Source organism: Mustelus asterias, chromosome 30, assembly GCF_964213995.1.
Source record: "Mustelus asterias chromosome 30, sMusAst1.hap1.1, whole genome shotgun sequence".
Taxonomy (NCBI): domain Eukaryota; kingdom Metazoa; phylum Chordata; class Chondrichthyes; order Carcharhiniformes; family Triakidae; genus Mustelus; species Mustelus asterias.
The window spans coordinates 15,142,366-15,165,883 of record NC_135830.1 but is presented as its reverse complement, the minus strand read 5'-3'; the positions used below and the strand labels follow the sequence as shown (position 1 = coordinate 15,165,883).

The 23,518-nt window shown below is 47.4% G+C and overlaps 2 protein-coding genes and 1 pseudogene across 3 annotated transcripts; 2 read left to right on the top strand and 1 right to left on the bottom strand.

Annotated features, from left to right (window-relative positions):
• Positions 1 to 233: 233 nt before the first annotated feature.
• On the bottom strand, positions 234 to 9,883 carry LOC144480914 (uncharacterized). The gene is made up of 3 exons (XM_078200540.1): positions 9,377 to 9,883; positions 3,906 to 4,866; positions 234 to 1,053 (listed from the first exon to the last, which is right to left on the bottom strand). The coding sequence occupies exons 1-3, from the start codon at positions 9,818 to 9,820 to the stop codon at positions 665 to 667; spliced, it is 1,794 nt and encodes a 597-aa protein (XP_078056666.1). The 5' UTR covers positions 9,821 to 9,883; the 3' UTR covers positions 234 to 664.
• LOC144480813 (uncharacterized) lies at positions 6,553 to 16,891 on the top strand. Of its 2 annotated transcripts, XM_078200427.1 has the most exons (3): positions 6,553 to 6,626; positions 11,169 to 11,293; positions 15,652 to 16,885. In XM_078200427.1, exon 3 carries the CDS (start codon positions 16,010 to 16,012, stop codon positions 16,820 to 16,822), a length of 813 nt encoding a protein of 270 aa, XP_078056553.1. In that variant the 5' UTR covers positions 6,553 to 6,626; positions 11,169 to 11,293; positions 15,652 to 16,009; the 3' UTR covers positions 16,823 to 16,885. The 2 variants fall into 2 exon arrangements, with proteins under 2 accessions (XP_078056553.1, XP_078056552.1); XM_078200426.1 differs by lacking the exon at positions 11,169 to 11,293 and having other exon boundaries at positions 6,561 to 6,626; positions 15,652 to 16,891.
• Positions 16,892 to 17,921: 1,030 nt separating this feature from the next.
• On the top strand, positions 17,922 to 23,498 carry LOC144480913 (uncharacterized; annotated as a pseudogene).
• The last annotated feature ends 20 nt before the right edge of the window (positions 23,499 to 23,518 follow it).

Genomic DNA, 23,518 nt, shown 5'->3' with positions numbered 1-23,518 from the left:
CGTGTTTGACAAATTTACTGGATTTTTATGTTGATGTAACGAGTGCGGTTGACAGAGGGGAACCAGTGGATGTGGTGTTTTTGGATTTCCAGAAGGCGTTCGATAAGGTGCCTCACAAAAGGTTGCTGCAGAAAATCAGGGTGCACGGAGTTAGGGGTAAAGTGTTAGCGTGGATTGGGGATTGGCTATCTAACAGGAAGCAGAGAGTTGGAATAAATGGGTGCTTTTCTGGTTGGCAGTTGGTGACTAGTGGCGTGCCACAGGGATTGGTGCCGGGGCCTCAAGTATTTACCATATGCATAGACGATCTGGAGGAGGGGACCGAGTGTTGGGTAACAAAGTTTGCGGATGACACAAAGATGAGTGGGAAAGTGAATTGCGTGGAGGATGCGGTAAGTCTGCAGAGAGATTTGGATAGGCTAAGTGAGTGGGCGAGGATCTGGCAGATGGAGTATAGCGTTGGTAAGTGTGAGCTTATCCACTTTGGAAGGAATAATAGTAAAATGGAAGCTGCAATGCTGCCCCCTGTTGTTCACTTCTCCCAGTCTCAGCATTGCAGAGTGTTTAAACAAGAATGGCACATTCAGCACCATGGAATGAGAACATTCGGACTAACTCTTCGTTATACAATTGTTCTGTTTGTATTAACAGTTCACAATCCAGGTCACAGATCTGATTCAGTGAGAGGAGGTGAGAGTGCCTTTGCAGGTTTTTGTACGGGCTCACTGCGCCTTTGTAACAGTGTGGGGCTCAGCGCACAGTGATACACGGCAGAGTCAGAGACATGGACCCCAGTGATATTTAAAGGAACTGTTTTCTTGTCCTTGTCCAAATCAGCAGAAAACCGGTCAGGGAAATCTGGAGACTTTTCTCCGCCCCCCGTGCTATATTTCTGCAGTAAATATCTCGGAGCTTCCCCGGGATACTGGATGTACCAGAAGAGATTTGGAAAAGCATCCGTTGTTGTGTAATTACAATTCACTATTACGTTCAATCCTTCCTGAACCGTTAATTCAGCCGGGTCCTGGGAAACTGAATCTTGGCCATTGATTCCTGCAACAAAATGTAGAATGTGTGAGAAATCTGTGAACAAATATAACCCATGAAACACACACTGAGGATCTGAGCTCAGACTCACCGGGCAGCGTGGTCATTGTTATCAGTAAAGCACACAGGAGATACATGGTTCCTGATTGGACAGTAAGCAGCGACAATGTTTACAATAAGTTGCTGCCTCTAGTCTTATATCACAGAGTGAACTCAGATCAGAGGCAGCTTCAAGTATTCAGAAACAGGGAGGCGTTTCTCAGTGCTGCGATTGGCTCATCTCCCTGAGCTGACGTCAGCTGCGAATCATAAAATCCCTGCAGTGCAGAAGGAGGCCATTCGCCCCATCGAGTCTATACCGGTCACAATACCACCCAGGCTCCACTCCCGCAACTCCATGTATTTACCCTGCGTATCCCCTGACGCTCGGGTCAATTTAGCATGGCCAATCAACCTAACCTGCACATCTTTGGACTGTGGGAGGAAACAGGAGAACCCGAAGGGGACCCACGTAGACACTGGGAGAACATGCAAACTCAGACAGAAAGTGATCCGAAGCCGGAATTGAACCCGGGTCCCTGACACTGTGAGACAGCAGCGCTGACCATTGTGGCATCATGCCGCCCCGTAACCAGTGAACCAATCACTGTTAGTTAATGATTTAATATAGCTGGCACTTTCCAATCACATTCCTTCCCTGGCCGTAAACTTATTTCTAAAGTCTTTGCTCTCTCTCTGCTCTCTCCCACATCATCACTTATTCTGTCTCATTAACTGGTTAACTCGCTTTCCTCAGAACTCAGTCCATCAATCTTTCTTAAGGCAGATCCTTTTTTCTAATTTAATCATTTATGGGTGACACGGTGGCGCAGTGGTTCGCATTGTTGCCTCACAGCCCCAGGGACACGGGTTCGATTCCAGCCTCGGGTCACTGTCTCTGTGGAGTTTGCACTTTCTCACCGTGTCTGCGTGGGTTTCCTCAGGTGCTCCAGTTTCCCTCCACATTCCTAAACTGTGCAGGTTTGCTGGATTGGCCACGCAAAACTACCCTAAGTGTCAGGGGATAGCAGGGTAAATATGTGGGTTACGGGGATAGGGCCTGGGTGGGATTGTTGTCGGGACAGGCTCCATCCTGCATTGTCGGGATTCAATGATTCAGCAGCCTAACGTACAGGGATTAATGAGTAGCATCCAGGACTCAACATAATTAATAGTTAGTGCTGTAAGTATACCGGGGATAAGTAGTCACTCAACTCTGCACCAGGAAATATTTCACGGACTCATAACATAGAAACTAGAAGCAGGAGCCTTCTCCGCCATTCATCGTAATCATAGCTGATCATGGAATTCAATATCCTGATCCTCCTTCCCCCTCGACCCCTTTAGCCCCAAGAGCTATATCAAATTTCTTCTTGAAATCAGACAACGTTTTGGCCTCAACTACATTCGGTGGTATTGAATTCCATACATTCAACACTCTCTGGATGAAGGAATTTCCCTTCACCTCAGTTTTTCCCTTATCTTCAAAAGATGACCCATGGTTCTGGATTCCACCATTGGGAACAGTCTTCTGGATCTACCCTGTCGAACCCTGTTAGAATTTTATAAGTTTCTATGAGACCCCCTCTCACTATTCGAAACCGCAGTGAATATAATCCTAACGGATTTAATCTCTCCTCATATGACAGAGCTGCCATCCCAGGAATCAGCATAGTAAATCTTCACTGTACCCCTCTATTCCCCAAATAGAAAAGCTCTGATTTCAATCAGTTATTATTTCTGCTCCACGGACTTGAAAATGGAACAATTCTGAGGCTGCATTTGATAATAGATCACTTTTAAAATGTGTCGCCGGGCAGATAGGCACCGAATCCAGAATTTTTCTAAGTACAGATTAAGGAAGTTATTCACCCGGGGTAATCTGCAGATTTTGTGCGGATGGGATCGGAGAATGGTTGGATTTGATCCGGGAATAATAGGATGGCAAATGTGACATTTCACAACACTGACAATGGCTGAGCTCAGTGGGGGAATATTATTCAGCTGGGGCTGTATTGTGGCCTTCATTTCCTGCGCATTTTCGTTGAGATCCGACTCTTTTTCTCTGACCCTGAAACGTCTGCGTCACTTTTTGTATGAGGCCCGCGGGAGCCTCATTCACTGTGGGTCTCAGTGGGAATCAAATTGTTGTCTAATTGTCCCAGCAGATAACAGGTTCCTTTGAACTCTCCAGCTGCTACTTTAATGCAGACTTTAACCAATTTATTTTGAGCTGGTTTCTGTTCAATAAACTGGCACTGACACACAAACACATTAAAATATTTTAGACTTTTCTGCATTTTCAGTCTGGAAATCTAATCCTGCCATTTCACTCTCAGTCAGGAACAGATCCCAGTTTTGCACCAATCTCTGATTTAGCAGCATGCTTCCAGCATTCACTGTTGTTCTTCCTGACTCTAAACACAGTTGTAAAGGAACTTCTGTTCCTGGTCTAGGAGCGCTGAAACATAGAAGGGAGTGACTGAGATTCTTGCACATCTCAGGATTAAACCACACGGGTACTTTGCTGTCGTGAAGAGAGACGAGGAAGAGCAAAGTGCTGTTTGTCCCTCTGTGACCCTGAAGGACTGCGTCCTGTTTGCCATATGATCCACCCCCGATTGTCTTTTCTGAGCTCCAGCCTGGTGATGTTAAACAGTCAGGTGGGAAAGACAAAAATCTACAACAATTTTAAAAAACAAAGCTGGTCTATTTCATATTTATTCAGAATATTAAACCTCAACGGATGAAGACTGTCAGAGTGAACACGATTCAGTCCTGGATATGATTAACAGCATCATTAAGAGTAGAATCCAAACCTTGCAGTCGTTTGTGAACTCGCTGGTGTGTTAGCAGGTGGGATGACTGAATAAATCCCTTTCCACAGACATTACAGGTGAACGGCCTCTCCCCAGTGTGAACTCGCTGGTGTTTCAGAAGATAAGATAAATGAGAAAATCCCTTCCCACAGACAGAGCAGGTAAGTGGCCTTTCCGCACTGTGAACTTTCTGGTGTGTCAGCAGGTTGGATGACTGACTGAATCCCTTCCCACACACAGAGCAGGTGAACGGCCTCTCCCCAGTGTGAACTCGCTGGTGATTCAATAAGTTGGATGAACGAGTGAATCCCTTCCCACAGTCTGAGCAGGTGAAGGGCCTCTCCCCAGTGTGAATTCTCTGGTGGTTCAATAGGGCAGATGGACGGCTGAATCCCTTCCCACACACACAGCAGGTGAATGGCCTCTCCCCAGTGTGAGCATATTGGTGCGTGAGCAGATCCTTTTTATTTTTAAAGCTCTTCGCACAGTGGGAACAATTAAAAAGTTTGTTATCAGAGTGAACAAGTTGATGTGTCTGCAAGTGGGATGACTGAATGAATCCTTTCCCACACACAGAGCAGGTGAACGGTCTCTCCCCAGTGTGAATTCGTTGGTGTGTCAGCAGATCCTTTTTGCATTTAAAACTCTTCTCACAGTCAGAACATGTAAACATTCTCTCATCAGTGTGAACAAGTTGGTGTGTCACAATGTGGGATGAGCGAGTGAATCCCTTCCCACACACAGGGCAGGTGAACGGCCTCTCCCCAGTGTGAACCCGTTGGTGAGTCAGAAGGTTGTATGAATGGGTGAATCCCTTCCCACAGACGGAGCAGGTGAACGGTCTCTCCCCAGTGTGACTGCGCCGATGAACTTCCAGTTGTGATGGGAAACCGAATCCCTTCCCACAATCCACACATTTCCACGGTTTCTCCATGGTGCGGGTGTCCTTGTGTTTCTCCAGGTTGGATGATCAGTTCAAGCCTCATCCACACACACAACATACACGTAGTTTCACCCTGCTGTGAACTGTGATGTTTTTTCAGGCTGTGTAACTGGTTAAAGCTCTTTCCACATTCAGTTCACTGGAACACTCTCACTCGGGTGTGTGTTTGTCTCGATGCTTTTCCAGTCACAGTGATGTTTAATTTCTTTGCCCACAGGCAGAACAGACAAATATTTCTCTTTCTATATTCAAAGACCAATGATATTCAGCTCCGAAGGAACTGAATGACTTTGTCAGATGTGATGTCCGGTTTGAGTTTTCTGTCTGCCGTTCTTTCACTTCCAATATCCTGTAAAAACAGTTTAGAAAAGTCATCACTGTCAGAACACGATACAAACTCTGAACAGACAATTCTAGTTCGTCTGGAACATTTTTTCCTCTCTTGTTCCCCCAAATCTGTAAATCTCCGTCCCACACACTCTCCCTCTTCCCTGGGCTGAAATCCAAACCCATAGCGTTATGTTGCAACTGTACACAACTCTGGTGCGGCCGCACTTGGAGTACTGTGTGCAGTTCTGGTCCCCACATTACAGGAAGGATGTGGAGGCTTTGGAGAGGGTGCAGAGGAGGTTTACCAGGATGTTGCCTGGTATGGAGGGGAGATCCTATGAGGAGAGGCTGAGGGATTTGGGATTGTTTTCGCTGGAAAGGCGGCGGCTAAGAGGGGATCTTATTGAAACATATAAGATGATTAGAGGTTTAGATAGGGTGGATAGTGATAGCCTTTTTCCTCTGATGGAGAAATCCAGCACGAGGGGGCATGGCTTTAAATTGAGGGGGGGTAGTTATAGAACCGATGTCAGGGGTAGGTTCTTTACCCAGAGGGTGGTGAGGGATTGGAATGCCCTGCCGGCATCAGTAGTAAATGCGCCTAGTTTGGGGGCGTTTAAGAGATCCGTGGATAGGTTCATGGACGAAAAGAAATTGGTTTAGGTTGGAGGGTCACAGTTTTTTTTTTAACTGGTCGGTGCAACATCGTGGGCCGAAGGGCCTGTTCTGCGCTGTAGTGTTCTATGTTCTATGTTCTATGTTCTATCTCTACCATTTCTTTCCTCCACTCCCAGTTTTCTCCCTCCCTCTCCTCTGTCTGGGTTCAGTTCTCCAGCTCCTGTCTGCAGACTGACAATAAAACCAATGGGTCTTACTGGGGGTGTTGGGACCTCCAGCGGGTGTTTGTGAATCCTCCCCGCCCACCTCCCAGGGTTTCCTTCCTTCCCAGAGATCAGAACCCTCATTGATTTGAGGCCAAAGTGTAACCTCTTATTTATTGTCCTCCTCCCCCATCCTCTGATGTGAACCATCCTCCAGTGGCTGAGCCAGGATGGGGCCGTTAACCTGGGCCTGTTCCCGGGAGGGAGGGAGGGAGAAGCCCCGCAGCTGCAAACCAGGGAGCTGACAATGATTCTGAAGGGTTTGCGGATCCACAAAGTGTTTCCAAATCCTCCCAGCCACCGCCTAACGCTGACTCCGCTTCTCCGGGACAAACAAGCGCCAAGGACAGCAATGACACTGCGCATGCTCCACATCACAATGCCCGGGAGCTGATTGACGCCAGCTCCGGACCAATAGGAAGAGGGGGCGGGGCTGGAGGACCGAGCGGGAGCGGCTGGTCCTCCAACCAATCGGAGTGAATGAGGGGCGGGACCTGAAGCATGCGCAGTGCGGGTAATGGCGGCGGCGGACGGACGGTTTCAACTTGGAAGCGAGATCAATACAAGGTAGAGGGCGGCGCGCGGGGAATGATAAATGTGGCGGGTGGGTGGCCTTCAAAAAGAATACGGCCCGGCCGGACATCTTAGAGGCCGCGACAATGGCTGAGGGGCCGACAACCCCAGCCATTGCCTTGACACAGGCCTCGATGGACATGTCGGGGTGGGCGTAGCACTTAACCCCGAGCTGCCGCGTGAGCAACGAAAAAGGTGGCAGGGCCTTGGGAGCGGCGGGGGCTCTGGCAGCCGCCACGCCCGCATAGGTGGGCCGAGAAGGCTCTGCCACGGCAGGGCGTATAAGAGGAGGGAAAAATAAGGGAGGGTAGGGTAGGTGGATGGGGATCTAGGTGCTCTCTCCCCGGAGCGAGAGAGGAGGTCGGAGGAGCAGGAGGGAGGACGAGGGACAAGGCACGGAGGGGGGCCGGTGCCCCAGTCAGGGGGAAAGAGGGGAGGGGGTGCCGGTGTTGGGGGCAGCAGCAGTGGGTGGGGGACTTTACTCCTCCAGCCCTTTTGGGCGCAAACAGTTCAAGTCCGGGGTGTCTTCGCCCGCCCGCCCGCCGATGGAAAAAACAGTCTGAATTTACTTCACCCCCCCATCCCTTTCAGGCACCGACCTTCTGATGATGAGGGCACCAGCCCAACCACTCAGTCCCTCGATGTTGAAACGTGCAGTCCTCCCTCCCAGAGATGGAAAGAAAAAAGAAAGAAAGTCACTCCGTGTCCTCTCTCCCTCCAGGGAGAGAGCACCCTCCAGTGGGCGGACGGACGGAAGACAGCCAGGCCAGACGACAGGCAGGCAGGCAGGCAACAGCTCACCTTCCTCCCCCTTCCCACTTTCAGATGCTGGAATTAACAAATTAACATTCCTGCCCGGTTCTGACCCGGGGACCTTTTGCGTGTCAGGCAAACGTGACAACCACTTCACTACAGAAACAACCTCTCTGATGTTGGAGACAGGAGGAAGTTTCAGTCTGTCTGAAGCTCAATCTTCATTCACGCAAAGCCCGCGCTCTGATCAGCTGGAGAACCAGAGTCCTTCCGGTCCTCCAACTCTTCCTATTAATCAACACCTCAGAAGGTCAGGGGGCAGGATCTGCCCTGCAATTCACAGCTTCCCCCTCCCTTGGACCTGCGCAGTCCCGGGCCGGGGGGAGGGGGAGCTCACCGAGCGGCTTCTCGCTCTGGCCGGAGCCGCCAGCCGGTTGCCTGGAAACCGTGGCTCGATGTGGTGTAGGGGGAGGGGAACAATGGGTGGGGGCGGGGCTCCCGGGTCCGCGCGCCCGGGCCTGCTCACTGGAACCCGGAGACGTCACCGCGGAGCACAGTGATTCCCATTGGCTGATTCAAGGATGGCTCCACTGTGACGTCACAAAGGGGAAGTTGGCCAATGATGATGTAATTTAAACAATGCCTTGAGATCACTTCACTTCTTGGTCAGACCCCCTTTTCAGTCCAGTGCTACTTGGAGTTTACCGTCAATTCAACAACTATTGGGTTACAAGTCCCTCACAGTTCTGATCACAAATTTATGATAAAATAATTCAAATAATGCATGAGAACGCTTCTTAACTAACTACCTACCACTGTTTGTTGATTGATCAGACCCCCTTTTTACACATTCAGGAATCTCAGCCACTGAACACCAGCCGGTCCTGGGATAAGTTTAATTCTAACTCATTATGAGTAAATATTCTCACCAGGTCCTCTTTCAGAGCCCTGCTAAGCAGCTTTAATGGTTCATGATTGCAGAAACTGAGCAGTCACAGGAATGTGGTCAAGATAGTCATGTCCCACAATGCCTCGCATTTAATCTGCAGTCCTTCAGTTATAACAGAATATGTGGCTGTCTGTAGCTGCCTCGGCCACGATCAGCACCAACACTGCCTTCCTGAACTGCTACAATGCCTGAGGTGTAAGTACACCCACAGTACTGTTAGGGAGGGATTTCCAGCTACACATTCCACACTTCCTCTAGACTGTGGGTGGATACGAGATTGATACATTTCATTCAACTGCACCCAAGCTGAGTTATTCAAATCCCTTTATTGTACGGGACAATATATTCATGATTTCTTTAAAACAGAAATTAAACATTCCCATTTGATTTCAGGTATTAACATATTCTGTTAGTTTGTTCTTTATTGTCAATGTCAGGCTGGGGGTTGTTCCTCTTGGAGAAAAGGAGGTTGAGGGGAGATTTGATAGAGGTGGACAAGATTCTGACAGGTTTAGATAAGGTGGACAAAGAAAAGCTGTTCCCATTAGCTGACGGACAAGGACGAGGGGGACACAGATTTATGGTTTTGGGTCAGAGATGCAGGAGGGATGTGAGGAAGAATATTTTGATGCAGCGAATGGTAATGACCTGGAACTCGCTGCCTACGAGGGTGGAGGAAGTGGAGACAATAAACAATTACAAAGGAAATTGGATGGGCATTGGGAGGTTTCAAACAGAAATAGTGACTCTGAACTTCCTAACACCCTGTCACTCTGTGATCCGTGTGAAATCTGAAACCAGGTATTCGCAACAAGACTCAAAGAGCATCAGCCCACTGGAGACAAAGTCATGAGACCGGCCAGTCCAGCAGAAAGAAACCCTCTGACCCTCCCCATTGACCAACTGTGAGAATGAACAAAATGCAGTCCTGGATGTAATTGAGAGCAGAAACAATAACAGCAGAATCCAACCCCTGGAATCACTCGTGAACTTTTTGGTGTCTCAGCAGCTGGGATAAAAGACTGAATATCTTCTCACACACAGAGCAGGAGAACGGTCTCTCCCCAGTGTGAACTCGCTGGTGTCTCAGCAGCCGGGATGAAACTTTGAATCCCTTCCCACACTGAGAGCAGGTGAACGGCCTCTCCCCAGTGTGAACTCGCTGGTGTATCTGCAGGTCAGATAATTGACTGAACCCCTTCCCACACTGAGAGCAGGTGAACGGCCTCTCCCCAGTGTGAACTCGCTGGTGTCTACGCAGGGTGGATAAATTAGTGAATCCCTTCCCACACTGAGAGCAGGTGAACAGTCTCTCCCCAGTGTGAACTCGCTGGTGTCTCTGCAGGTTGGATAACTGACTGAATCCCTTCTCACACTGAGAGCAGGTGAATGGCTTCTCCCCAGTGTGGCTGCGCCGATGAACTTCCAGCTCTGAAGGGGCTCCGTATCCCTTCCCACAGTCCGCACATTTCCATGGTTTCTCCATGGTGCAGGTGTCCTTGCCTCTCTCTTGGGTGGACAATCAGTTGAAGCCTCGTCCACACACAGAACACGTGTCCAGTCTCTCCCCGCTGTGAATGGTGTGATATTTATTCAGGCTATGTAACTGGTTAAAGCTCTTGAGTCTGTGAACTGGAAGACTCTCACTCGAGTGTGGCCGTGTGTTGGTGCTTTTCCAGTCACACTAATGTTTGAAATCTTTTCAAACTGACAGACCAGACAACAATTTCTCCTTCAAGATACAAAGGCCGATGATATTCAGGTCCCAAGGAATATGACTCTGTCAGATCTAGATGTGACGTTTGAGATTTCAGCCTGTGATTCCTCTTTCAATATCCTGTAAAACAAGTTTACAGAAGTCATCAGTGTCAGTGCAGGATAGAAATTCAGAACACACAATTCTAGTTTCTATGGAACATTCTTTCCTCTCTCCAGACTCAGAACATTGGCTCTATTCTCTCTCTATCTGGTGGATAGCGTGGGAAATGATGCTGCGGTAGATCAGCCAATTCTCAATGAATGGTTGAGGCAGTTCAATGGGCTGAATGGCCAACTGCAGCTCCTATTATGATTTCTGAGTCGTGGACAGGAAGCAGTGAGCATGGATCTGTCAATCAGCCTCAATCAGCACCTTCAGGAGAATTGGGAGGGTGAATATTAGATACAGCAGAGTGAGAATGGAGGGAGAGTGTGTGGGATGGAGATTTACAGCTTTTGGGAATGAGAGGGGAAAAAATGTTCATGAGAATCATAGAATTAATACATCTTATCAACTGTCCCTGAGCCTTCACAATGAATCTCTCTTCTCAGGACACTCTTATCTCTGACTTGTCTGTGCTGCTCACAGTCTCACAAAGCAGCTGCCTGTGTGTTGATACGAGGGGCCCTGCGAGGCAAGTTTAATGCTCCATGACTGTGTCTTTAATGACTGAATAACTATAGGAATATGGTCAAGTCAGCTAAATCACATGATGCTTTATATTTCGGTTAGTAACTGCCCATTTTGTTAACATAGCACATTTGGATATATAAATATATATAAAAGCAAAATATTGCGGATGCTGGAATCTGAAACAAAAACAGAAAATGCTGGAAAATGTCAGCAGGTCTGACAGCATCTGTGGAGAGAGAATAGAGCCAACGTTTAAAGTCTGGATGACCCTTCATCAGAGTTCTGACAAAGGGTCATCCAGACTCGAAATGTTAGTCTATTCTCACTCTATAAATATATATACGACAGCTGCCTCAGCCTTGGCCCACTCTAACACATGCACGAAGCAGTGCTGACTATGTGGAAATGCTCAGATTAAAGTTTCCTGCCTTCTCTTTAACAGCGAGTGAAAATGTTTATCGGCTTGCAGACCTTCAAAGGAGTCAGTGTCTGCTATTTCAGCATGAACAGGCTAATCTTCACCTACGTAGGCCCCAGAACATTCTGCTTTTCGGCCTTCACCAGAGGGTGAGCAAGACCAGATTTCTCCATAACAAATACCAAAGGCGAGATATGGGGATATGCTATGCAAATAAAAGATTAGCAGAAGTCAATTTTGAACGCGAAAGGGCGAAAAGCTAGGATTTAATTGGCGAATATGTCCGTCAATGAAGGATTAGAAACATTCCTGGTTTCTGATTTGCTGTAATTGACTATTATTGCCAAGTTATTTTTCTGTAACATCAGAACCACTTGCGGGACAGCTGCACAGGGTTTCTCCTTGTGCACAAGTTATTAAAGGGCCCACATTGGATTATGCCTGGTGTCCAGTGCTGTTTGTACTCAAGTTGACTAAGAATGCTTAAAGTTGCTGGTACCCAGGATCTCTGACAACTCTCCCTAACCAGACCTTGATTACCCAAAGGTTGGCCAAATCCTCTCCAGTAACTTACCCGCCACTGTTGTCAGGTTCACCGGCCTGTAATTACCAGGCTTCTCTTTGCAACCCTTCTCCAACAATGGAATAACATTAGCCACACTCTAGTCTTCCAGAACTTCACCAGTGGAAAGGGATGAAGCAAATATTTCTGCAAGAGCCTCTGCAATTTCTTCCCCAAACTCCCACAAGATCAGAGGATGCACTTGATTTGATTTATTATTGTCACATGTACTAGTATACAGTGAAAAGAATTGTTTCTTGCACACTATCAAGACAAGGCATACAGTTCATAGAGAAGGAAAGGAGAGAGTGCAGGATGTAGTGTTACAGTCATAGCTAAGGTGGACAGAAAGATCAACTTAGTGCGGGGTAGGTCCATTCAAAAGTCTGATGGCAACAGGGAAGAAGCTGTTCTTGAGTTGGTTGGTACGTGAGCTCAGACTTTTGTTTCATTTCCCAAAGGAAATAGGTGGAAGCGTGAATGTCCGGGGTGCGAGGGTTGATTATGCTGGCTGCTTTTCCGAGGCACCCGGATGTGTACACAGAGTCAATGGATGGGAGGCAGGTTTGGGTGATGGACTGGGCTTCATTCACAATCCTTTGAGGAATCCTTTGTTGAGAAAAGCATGGATGTTAGGGAACTTGAGGAAATAAATAGTGATGTCTTCAGGAGTGCACATGTAACAGAGAAGGAGGTGCTGGAAGTCTTAAAGTGCATCAAGGTAGATAAATCCCCGGGACCCGATGAAGTGGATCCCAGGACATTGTGGGAGGCTAGGGAGGAAATTGTGGGTCCCCTAGCAGAGATATTTGAATCATCGATAGTCACAGGTGAGGTGCCTGAAGATTGGACGGTGGCAAATGTTGTGCCTTTGTTTGAGAAGGGCTGCAGGGAAAAGCCTGGGAACTACAGGCCGGTGGGTGAGCCTCACATCTGTAGTGGCTGAGTTGCTTGAAGGAATTTTGAGAGACAGGATCTACAGGCATTTAGAGACGCAAGGACTGATTAGGGACAGCATGGCTTTGTGAGTGGAAAATCATGTCTCACAAATTTGATTGAGTTTTTTAGAACTTAGAACATAGAAAAAAATACAGCACAAACAGGCCCTTCGGCCCACAAGTTGCGCCGGTCATGTCCCTACCTACCTAGGCTTATATATAGGCTTACCTATAACCCTCAATCCTATTAAGTCCCATGTACTCATCCAGAAGTCTCTTAAAAGACCCTATCGAGTTTGCCTCCACCACCCTGACGGCAGCCGATTCCACTACCCATCACCCTCTGAGTGAAGAACTTACCCCTGACATCTCCTCTGTAGCTACTCCCCAGGACCTTAAACCTGTATCCTCTCATAGCAGCCATTTCAGCCCTGGGAAAAAGCCTCCGAGAATCCACTCGATCTATACCTCTCAACATCTTGTACACCTCGATCAGGTCACCTCTCATCCTTCGACTCTCCAAGGAGAAAAGACCGAGCTCCCTCAACCTATCCTCATAAGGCATGCCAACCAATCCAGGCAACATCCTTGTAAATCTTCTCTGCACCCTTGCAATCATTTACACATCCCTCCTGTAATGAGGTGACCAGAACTGAGCACAGTCCTCCAAGTGGGGTCTGACGAGGGTCTTATGAAGCTGCATCATTATCTCCCAACTCCTAAACTCAATCCCTCGATTGATGAAGGCCAGCACACCATACGCCTTCTTAACCACCTCCTCTACCTGCGAGGCCGATTTAAGAGTCCTATGGACCCGGACCCCAAGGTCCTTCTGATCCTCTACACTGCTAAGAGTCTTACCCTTGATATTATATTTTTGAAGGGGTAACCAAGAAGGTAGATGAGGGCAGTGCAGTTGATGTTGTCTACATGGACTTTAGCAAGGCCTTTGACAAGGTACCACATGGTAGGTTGTCGCAGAAGGTTAAATCTCACAGGAGCCAGGGTACGGTAGCCAAATGGATACAAAATGGGCTTGATGACAGAAGATAGAGGGTGGTTGTGGAGGGTTGTTTTTCAAACTGGAGGCTTGTGACCAGCAGTGTGCCTCACGGATCGGTGCTGGGTCCTCTGTTATTTGCCATTTATATTCATGATTTGGATGGGAATATAGGAGGCATTGTTATTAATTTTGCAGATGACACCAAGATTGGTGGCATATTGGACAGTGAAGGTTATCTAGGATTGCAACAGGATCCTGGTCAATTGGGCCAGTGGGCTGATGAATGGTAGATGGAGTTAAATTTAGATAAATGCAAGGTGATGCATTTTGGTGGATCGAACCAGGGCAGGACTTACTCAGTTAATGGTGGGACTTGAAGAGAGCTATAGAATAAAGAGATCCAGGAGTACAGGTTCATAGCTCCTTGAAAACGGAGTCACAGGTGGACAGAATGGTGAAGAAGGCATTCAGCATGCTTGGTTTCATTGGTCAGAACATTGAATACAGGAGTTGGGACGTCTTGTTGAAGTTGTAAAAGACATTGGTAAGGCCACACTTGGAATACTGTGTCCAGTTCTGGTCACCCTATTGTAGAAAGGATATTATTAAACAAGAAAACGTGCAGAAAAGATTTACTAGGATGCTACCGGGACTTGATGGTTTGAGTTATAAGGCTGGATAGACTGCGACTTTTTTCTCTGGAGCGTAGGAGGCTTTGTAGTGACCTTATAGAGGTCTATAAAATAATGAGGGGCATAGATCAGCGAGATAGTCAATATCTTTTCCCATTCCATTGTGACCTCACACTCCGACCCATTCCATTGTGACGTCACACTCCCACCCATTCCATTGTGACGTCACACTCTCACCCATTCCATTGTGATGTCACACTCTCACCCATTCCATTGTGATGTCACACCCTCACCCATTCCATTGTGACGTCAGGGCTTCACTCTCCGGTCACAATCCCTGCCGGCCTCCCACATGCAGCCTCAATGGCGGCAGTCAGCCCGGGTCTAACACTACAAGCTGCCGCTCCATTTGGTACAAAGGGGGGGAACCGTGAAGTTCATTTCCGGGGTTTGGGTTTGAACAACATGTTTACAAAGTCTCTCCACCCACCCGCCACATTTATCATTCCCCGCACGCCGCCCTCTACCTCGTATTGATCTCGGTTCCGAGTCAAAACCATCCATCCGTCGCCATTACCGGCACTGCGCATGCTTCAGGTCGCGCCCCCCATTCACTCCGATTGGTTGGAGGACCAGCCGCTCCCGCTCGGTCCTCCAGCCCCGCCCCCTCTTCCTATTGGTCCGAGCTGCCGTCAATCAGTCCCCGGGCATTGTGATGTGGAGCATGCGCAGTGTCATTGCTGTCCTTGGCGCTTGTTTGTCCCGGAGAAGCGGAGTCAGCGTTAGGCGGTGGCTGGGAGGATTTGGAAACACTTTGTGGATCCGCAAACCCTTCAGAATCATTGTCAGCTCCCTGGTTTGCAGCTGCGGGGCTTCTCCCTCCCTCCCTCCCGGGAACAGGCCCAGGTTAACGGCCCCATCCTGGCTCAGCCACTGGAGGATGGTTCACATCAGAGGATGGGGGAGGGGGACAATAAATAAGAGGTTACACTTTGGCCTCAAATCAATGAGGACTCTGATCTCTGGGAAGGAAGGAAACCCTGGGAGGTGGGCGGGGAGGATTCACAAACACCCGCTGGAGGCCCCAACACCCCCAGTAAGACCCATTGGTTTTATTGTCAGTCTGCAGACAGGAGCTGGAGAACTGAACCCAGACAGAGGAGAGGGAGGGAGAAAACTGGGAGTGGAGGAAAGAGATGGTGAGATGGGTTTGGATTTCAGCCCAGGGAGGAGGGAGAGAGAGTGGGTGGGACGGGGATTTACAGATTTGGGGGAACAAGAGAGGAAAAAATGTTCCTGACGAACTAGAATTGTCTGTTCAGAGTTTCTATCCTGTTCTGACAGTGATGACTTTTCTGAACTGTTTTTACAGGATATTGGAAGTGAAAGAATGGCAGACAGAAAACTCAAACCGAACATCATAACTGGCAAAGTCATTCAGTTCCTTCAGAGCTGAATATCATCGGTCTTTGAATTTGGAAAGAGAAATATTTGTCTGTTCTGCCTGTGGGCAAAGAAATTAAACATCACTGTGACTGGAAAAGCATCGAGACAAACACACACCCGAGTGAGAGTGTTCCAGTGAACTGCATGTGGATAGATCTTTAACCAGTTACACAGCCTGAAAAAACATCACAGTTCACAGCAGGGTGAAACTACGTGTGTGTTGTGTGTGTGGATGAGGCTTGAACTGATCATCCAACCTGGAGAAACACAAGGGCACCAGCACCATGGAGAAACCGTGGAAATGTGTGGAGTGCGGGAAAGGAATCAGTTTCCCATCACAACTGGAAGTTCATCGGCGCAGTCACACTGGAGAGAGACCGTTCACCTGCTCTGTTTGTGGGAAGGGGTTCACCCATTCATACAACCTTCTGACTCACCAACGGGTTCACACTGGGGAGAGGCCGTTCACCTGCCCTGTCTGTGGGAAAGGATTCACTCGCTCATCCCACATTGTGACACACCAAGTTGTTCACACTGATGAGAGACTGTCTCCATGTTCTGACTGTGAGAAGAGTTTTAAATGCAAAAAAGATCTGCTGACGCACCAATATACTCACACTGGGGAGAGGCCATTCACCTGCTGTGTGTGTGGGAAGGGATTCAGCCGCCCATCTGGCCTACTGAACCACCAGAGAATTCACACTGGGGAGAGGCCCTTCACCTGCTCAGACTGTGGGAAGGGATTCATTAATTCATCCAATCTTCTGATACACCAGCAGCTCCATACAGGGGATAGACCGTTCACCTGCTCTGGATGTGGGAAGAAATTCACCCGTTCATACAACCTTCTGACACACCAGCAGGTTCACAGTGAGGAGAGGCCATTCACTTGCTCCGTGTGTGGGAAGGGATTCACTCGTTCATCCAATCTATTGAATCACCAGCGAGTTCACACTGGGGAGAGGCCATTCACCTGTAACGTCTGTGGAAAGGGATTTATTCAGTCATCCCACCTGCTAACACACCGGCGAGTTCACAAACGACTGCAAGGTTTGGATTCTACACTTATTGATGCTGTTAATCATATCCAGGTCTGAATCATGTTCACTCTGACTTTTTTCTTCTGTTGAGGTTTGATATTCTGAATAAATGTGAAATAGACATTTGATTGAATCATTGTTGTCAATTTTTGTCTTTTCCATTTGAGTGTTTAACGTCACCAGGCTGGAGCTCAGAAAGGGAAATCTGAGGGAGGATCATACAGTAGGAACAGAACTTCATTCTTGACCCAGTCCTTCAGGGTCACGCTGAGAGGGACAAACAGCACTTTGTTCTTTTTCGTCACTTTTCACTGACAACAAAGTCCCCGTGTGGGTGAATCTTGAGGAGTGTAAGAAATGTGTCCCAGTCGTTCTTTTCCATGGTTCAGAGCTCCTAGACACGGAACAGAAGCTCCTTCACAACTGTGTTTAGAGTCAGGAAGAACAATGGTGAATGCACCCAGAGGAAACACACATAGACACAGGGAGAACGTGCAAACTCCACACAGATAGTGACCCAAGCTGGGAATTGAACCCGGGTCCCAGGCGCTGTGAAACAGCTGCCCCTCAATGTTGGTCTTGGAAATAGGGCAGTGCTGACCCAGTCAGTTCTGGAATGTAAGTGGTCAGTTATCCTATTTACAGCAGCACAGCCACACCAGAAAGAGACCATTCAGGTATGTTGTGTGTGTAAATGGATTTATTCATTTTCCCCTTCTGTTAACATATTTAAAAGTTCAAAGGATTTGATCAACCATGAGTTCATTCTTATTTTCAAGTCCGTGTGTGTGTGTGTGTGTGTGTGTGTGTGTGTGTGTGTGTGGAGAGGGGGTGGATGGTAAATCAATCAGTTTGTTACACCAGCTGACACTCCAAGGAGTTCATCTTCAGATGTAGACGTTTGTTCCGCTATTAATTAAACTCAGGACAGAGCTGTGGTGCCTGTTGACATTAGCTGCTGTATTAGTTATTTGCATTTTATACCTTGGTGCTTTGGCTTCAGTTGTAATTGAATCACAAAACATAATTTTTTAATATGCAATAACATACTTCAATGGTGGCTATCTTACCCAGCATTCACAGTGAATCAGAATATGATCTATCCTTACAACAGACTTTGCGCACGCGCATTGTAGATCCAAAGTGCATGCGCAGTGGATGTTGCTGCCGCAGTAGCAGCAGGGCGGTTATATCGGCTCCGGGTTTCCAGGGAAACGGCTTATTCTGGAGGGTAATGCAGGCGGTGGGGTGGGTGGGGCTTCATAAGCACCCAGTGGAGACAGGAGAACCCGAATAATAACTGCTCAGTGCCGCGTTCCAACCATTCGGGGCCGCGACCGCAGATGCCGAGTTGGAGGCCCCGAGTTGACGGAGACCATCTTTCTCGGAGCGATGGGCAATAGCGCGCATGCGCGCTGCTCCCTGTCAGCAGGAGGAGAGAATGTTGTGAATTTCTCTCCTGGACTGACAGGGATGGACTTTGGAAACTCCTTTTACAGGGAGTTAGAAGGGGAGGATTTACACACAGAAAACTCAACCCAAGAGAAATGTTTCTCACTTAATTTCTATTCTTGACTGACAGTGATGATCTTTTTTTACAGGAAATTTGACGACAAAATTTGAAGGGAAACTCAAACCAGACATCAGATCAAAACCTGCCAGAGTCACTCCATTCATCAGAACCTGATTGTAAGTGTGTCTGTAGAAAAGGATTCAAACATCTGTGTGACTGGAAATACGGAACAATAATGTCATGGAAGGATTTGCAAAAAAAGATGCAATGTTTTAAATTGAGTTGTTTAACTGGGAGCCTGTGTGGGTCAGTGTTTTAAACTTTATTTATTAGTGTCACAAGTAGGCTTAGCCTATATTAACACTGCAAGTTCCTGTAAAATTCCTCTAGTTGTCACACTCCGGCACTTGTTCGGGTCAATGCACCTAACCAGCAAGCCTTCCTGACTGTGGGAGGAAACCCATGCAGACATGGGAAGAATGTGCAGACTCCACACACACAGTCACCCAAGCCATGAATTGAACCCACTGTGAGGCAGCAGTGCTAACCACTGCAGCCCCATGGTGAGGACATGGTGATGGGTGAGTGTGTGGGACTTGATGCAGAGGACAGGGGTTTATATACAACAACGTTTTTCATGGGTTAAATGAGGGACACTGACAGTCAAGTCTAAAGAAAATAAAGGAATGAATGAAAGTTCTAGAAACCTCAGCTGAGACAGGGATTTAGCGAAACTCAAGTTGGTAATGAATAGATGAGGCTGTCCAGTCAAGTCAGGAGGGAATGCATGAAATTTTCAGAAACAACACTAAGACAGGGCCAGGGTGAGCCATGTTAGGGGGATATGTTATCTACAGGAGGGGCGGAAGGTAACTTATTCCACATTGATTTCTCATCTCACATCTGTCTGTGACCAGAAAGATGTTTTTGATTTGATTCGTCCTTTATAAGCAGTGGCATACGACCCAATACTTCAAGGCTTACTCCTGCTCGTAATTCATACATCCGTATGTATGTTCACTAATGTCCTTTAGGGAAGGAAATGGGTACGATGGCTATAGAGGGATATGGGCCAAATGCGGGCAATTGGGACTAGCTTAGGGGTTTAAAAAAAGGGGTGGCATGGACAAGTTGGGCCGAAGGGCCTGTTTCCATGCTGTAAACCTCTATGACTCTAAGTGAGAATTAACTTTAGTTTACTCACAGACACTCCAAATGTGGTAACTCAATGTTGCACCATTTGATTTGATTTATTATTGTCACACAAAGTTTATTTATTAGTCACAAGTAGGCTTACATTCAGACTGCGATGAAGGTCCTGTAAAAATCCCCTCGTCGCCACACTCTGGCACCTGTTCAGAGGGAGAATTTTAGCACGGCCAATTAACCTCACCTGCACATCTTTGGACTGTGGGAGGAAACCAGAGCTTCCGGAAGAAACCCATGCAGACACAGGGAGAATATGCAAACTCCACACAGACAGTGAGCCAAGCCGGGAATCGAATCTGGGTCCCCAGTGCTGTGAGGCAGCAGTGCTAACCACTGTGCCACCATGTATTAGTATGAAGTGAAAAGTATTGTTTCTTGCATACCATAGATAGAGGAAGAAAGGAGAGAGTGCAGAATGTTGTGTTACAGTCATAGCTAGGGTGTAGAGAAAGATCAACTTAATGTAAGGTAAGTCCATTCAAAAGTCTGACAGCAGCAGGGAAGAAGCTGTTATTGAGTCGATTGGTACGGGACCTCAGACTTTTGTATCTTTTTCCCGATGGAAGAAGTTGGAAGAGAGAATGTCCGGGGTGTGTGGGGTCATTGATTATACTGGCTGCTTTTCTGAGGTTGCGGTAAGTGTAGACAGAGTCAATGGTTGGGAGGCTGGTTTGCGTGATGGACTAGGCTTCGGTCATGACCCATTGTAGTTTCTTGCGTTCTTGGACAGAGCAGGAACCACGCCAAGCTGTGATACAACCAGAAAGAATGCTTTCTATGGTGTATCTATAAAGGTTGTTGAAAGTCATAACGGACATGCCAAATTTCCTTAGCTTCCTGAGAAAGCAGAGACATTGGTGGGCTTTCGTAATTGTAGCATTGGCATGGAGGGACCAGGACAGTTTGTTGGTATCTGGTCACCTAGAAACTCAGCTCTCGACCATTTCCACTTCATCCCTGTTGATGTAGACAGGGGCATGTTCTCCTTTACGATTCCTGAAGTCGATGACTATCTCCTTCATTTTGTTGACATTGAGGGAGAGATTATTGTCACCAGTTCACCAGATTCTCTGTCTCATTCCTGTCTCTGTCTCATCATTGTTTGAGAAATGACTCACTGCGGTGGTGTCATCAGCAAACATGAAAATCAAGTTGCGGGGGAATTTGGCCACACAGTCATAGGTGTATAAGGAGTATAGTAACGGGCTGAGGACACAGCCTTGTTGGGCACCAGTGTTGAGGATGATTGTGGAGGAGGTGTTGTTGCTTATTCTTACTGATTGCAGTCTGTGTGTTCGGAAGTCTTGGATCCAGTCGTAGAGAGAGGAGCTAAGCCCCAGGCCACGGAATTTGGAGATGTGTTTCGTAGGAATAATGGTGTTGAAGGCTGAGCTGTAATCAATACATAGGAGTCTGAAATAGGTGCTTTGTTATCCAGGTGGTTCCAAGGTTGAGTGCAGGGCCAGGGAGGTGGTGTCTGCTGTGGACCTGTTGTGGCAGTAGTGAACTGTAGTGGATCCAGGCAGTCTGGGAGGCCGGACTGATTTGTGCCATGACTAACCTTTCGAAGCACTTCATAATGATGGATGCATTCATACATAGAAGATGGACAGAGAAAGGAAAGATTTACAGTGCAGAGATCACAGAGAACAATTGTGTTTCACATGATCCAGAATCAAAATGTCGCTTTTGGGAGAATGAGGTGTGAGTTTCTTTGTGTCTCCCAGATTGCTCCATTTGTTCAGGGGTCAGAGACACTCACAGATTCAGCTATTTCTCCCATTTTAATAATTTTAGAAATAGCTATGAGGATATCAATACATGTTTTCAAAGAAGTATGCAGTGTGAGGTCCCAGCCCCCTCACCGATGGAAACCCATTCTTGGAGATGGGACAGGTGTGTGGTTGGAAGGGCATCGAGGGGGTGAGACCCAGGGTAATGTTCTGGGAACCGAGGTTCAAATCCTGCCACGGCAGGTGGTGGAATTTACATTTAATAAAAGTTTAAATTTGAAAAGCTAATGATGAGCAAAAAACCATTATTGATTATCATTAAAGCCCATTGGGTTCACTAGTGCTGTTTAGGGAAAAACAAATCTGCCATCTTCACCTGGTCTGGCCTACATGTATCTCCAGATCTGCAATGTGGTTGAATCTTAAATTCCCTCTGATATGACACAGCAAGCCACTCAGTTATACCCAACTGGTACAAAGTTACTAAAAAGGTATGGAAATGGGCAGACCAGGCATAGGCCTTGGCACGGGAAACAGCCTTGTCGACCCTGCAAAGTCAGACTTAGAAAATAAATATTTGAACCTGGTTGTAAACAGCCTGCTTCAGCATCAGAGTGGGATGGTGTCAGTGTCCACGGGGTGGAGTTTGTAGCGTGGACTGAAGACAATTGTTTCATGTTTCTCACTCTTTAAATGGAGGAAACTTCTCCTAATCCAGGACAGGATCTCAGTCCAGTCGCGATGCTGTGTGACTTTGAGGTGATGATGTTCACATTCACCTGTGAACCTGGTCTTTCTAAATGGTGGAGGTTAAGGGTTTGGGAGTTTCTGTCTGGTTGTAGATGTATCCACTCCTTCACCTCTTCTCCTCCCACATCTCTTAATCCCGCCCATCCGCTGCCTCTTCACATTGAAGCTCTGGTCTTGTATAGGTTCAGACTGGCTCAAAGGTTCCCTTCCCTGAAGGACATTAGTGAACCAGTTGGGTTTTTGTGACAATCCATCAGTTTTCTTGGTCTCTTTTTCCCAGTGCCGGCCCCACAAATTACCAGATTCATTCAGCTCAATTTCACAACCTGCCTTTGTGTTTTTGTGGGTTCTCTCTCACTCTCTTTTTTTCTTTTTTAAATCAATTTCACAGCATATTCAAAGGTGAGGATTTGCAGTCGGAAAACTGAAACCAAACATCACATCAGGATCAGACAGAGTCGCCCAATTTATCGTAATATGCGTATCATTGGATTTTGAACATGGAAGGAAAAAGCACCGCTCACAGTGGGGAGAAACTGTACACGTGTTCCGTGTGTGGACGAGGATTCAGCCGTTTATCTGGCCTGTCAAAACATAAATGCAGTCACAACGGAGAGAAATTGTGGAAATGTGAGTATTGTGGCAAGGGATTCAGTTCCCCATCAGAGCTGGAAATTCATCGACGGTGTCACACTGGGGAGAGACCGTTCACCTGCTCCGAGTGTGGGAAGGGATTCACTCAGTTGTCCCACCTGGTGAGACACCAGCGAATTCACACTGGGGAGAGACCATTCACCTGCTCTGTGTGCAAGGTGGGATTCACTCAGTCAGCCCACCTGGTGTCACACCAGCGAGTTCACACTGGGGAGAGACCATTCACCTGCTCCGAGTGCAAAATGGGATTCACTCAGTCAACCCACCTGGTGACACACCAGCGAGTTCACACTGGGGAGAGACCATTCACCTGCTCCGAGTGTGGGAAGAAATTCAGCCGGTCGTTTCACCTTCTGATTCACCAGCGAATTCACTCTGGAGAGAGACCATTCACCTGCTCTGAGTGTGAGAAGGCATTCATTACATCAACAGAACTGTTGACACACCAGCGGATTCACACTGAGGATAACCCGTTCACCTGCTCCAAATGTGGGAAGAAATTCGCTAACTCTTCGAACCTGATCTGCCATCAACGGATTCACACTGACGAGAGACCTTTTAAATGCCCAGACTGTGGAAAGTGCTTTAAAAGTTTTGGGAACTTGATGACCCATCAACGGGTTCACACTCGAGTCCGTTCGGATGCTTTCACTGTGGGACTGAGTTCAGACAATCATCTCCTCTCACTGTAAACCAGCGAGTTCACACTGGGGAGAAACCATTCATCTGCTTCAAGTGTGGGAAAGGATTCAATCAGTCATCCAACGTGCTGACACACCAGCCAGATTGGAGTTTGCTGTTAATCACATCCAGAACTGAACTATATTTATTGGGGTCTGATGTTAACAATATCCAGTGCAGATTTAGATATTAGTATTCTGGGTTCAAAATAAA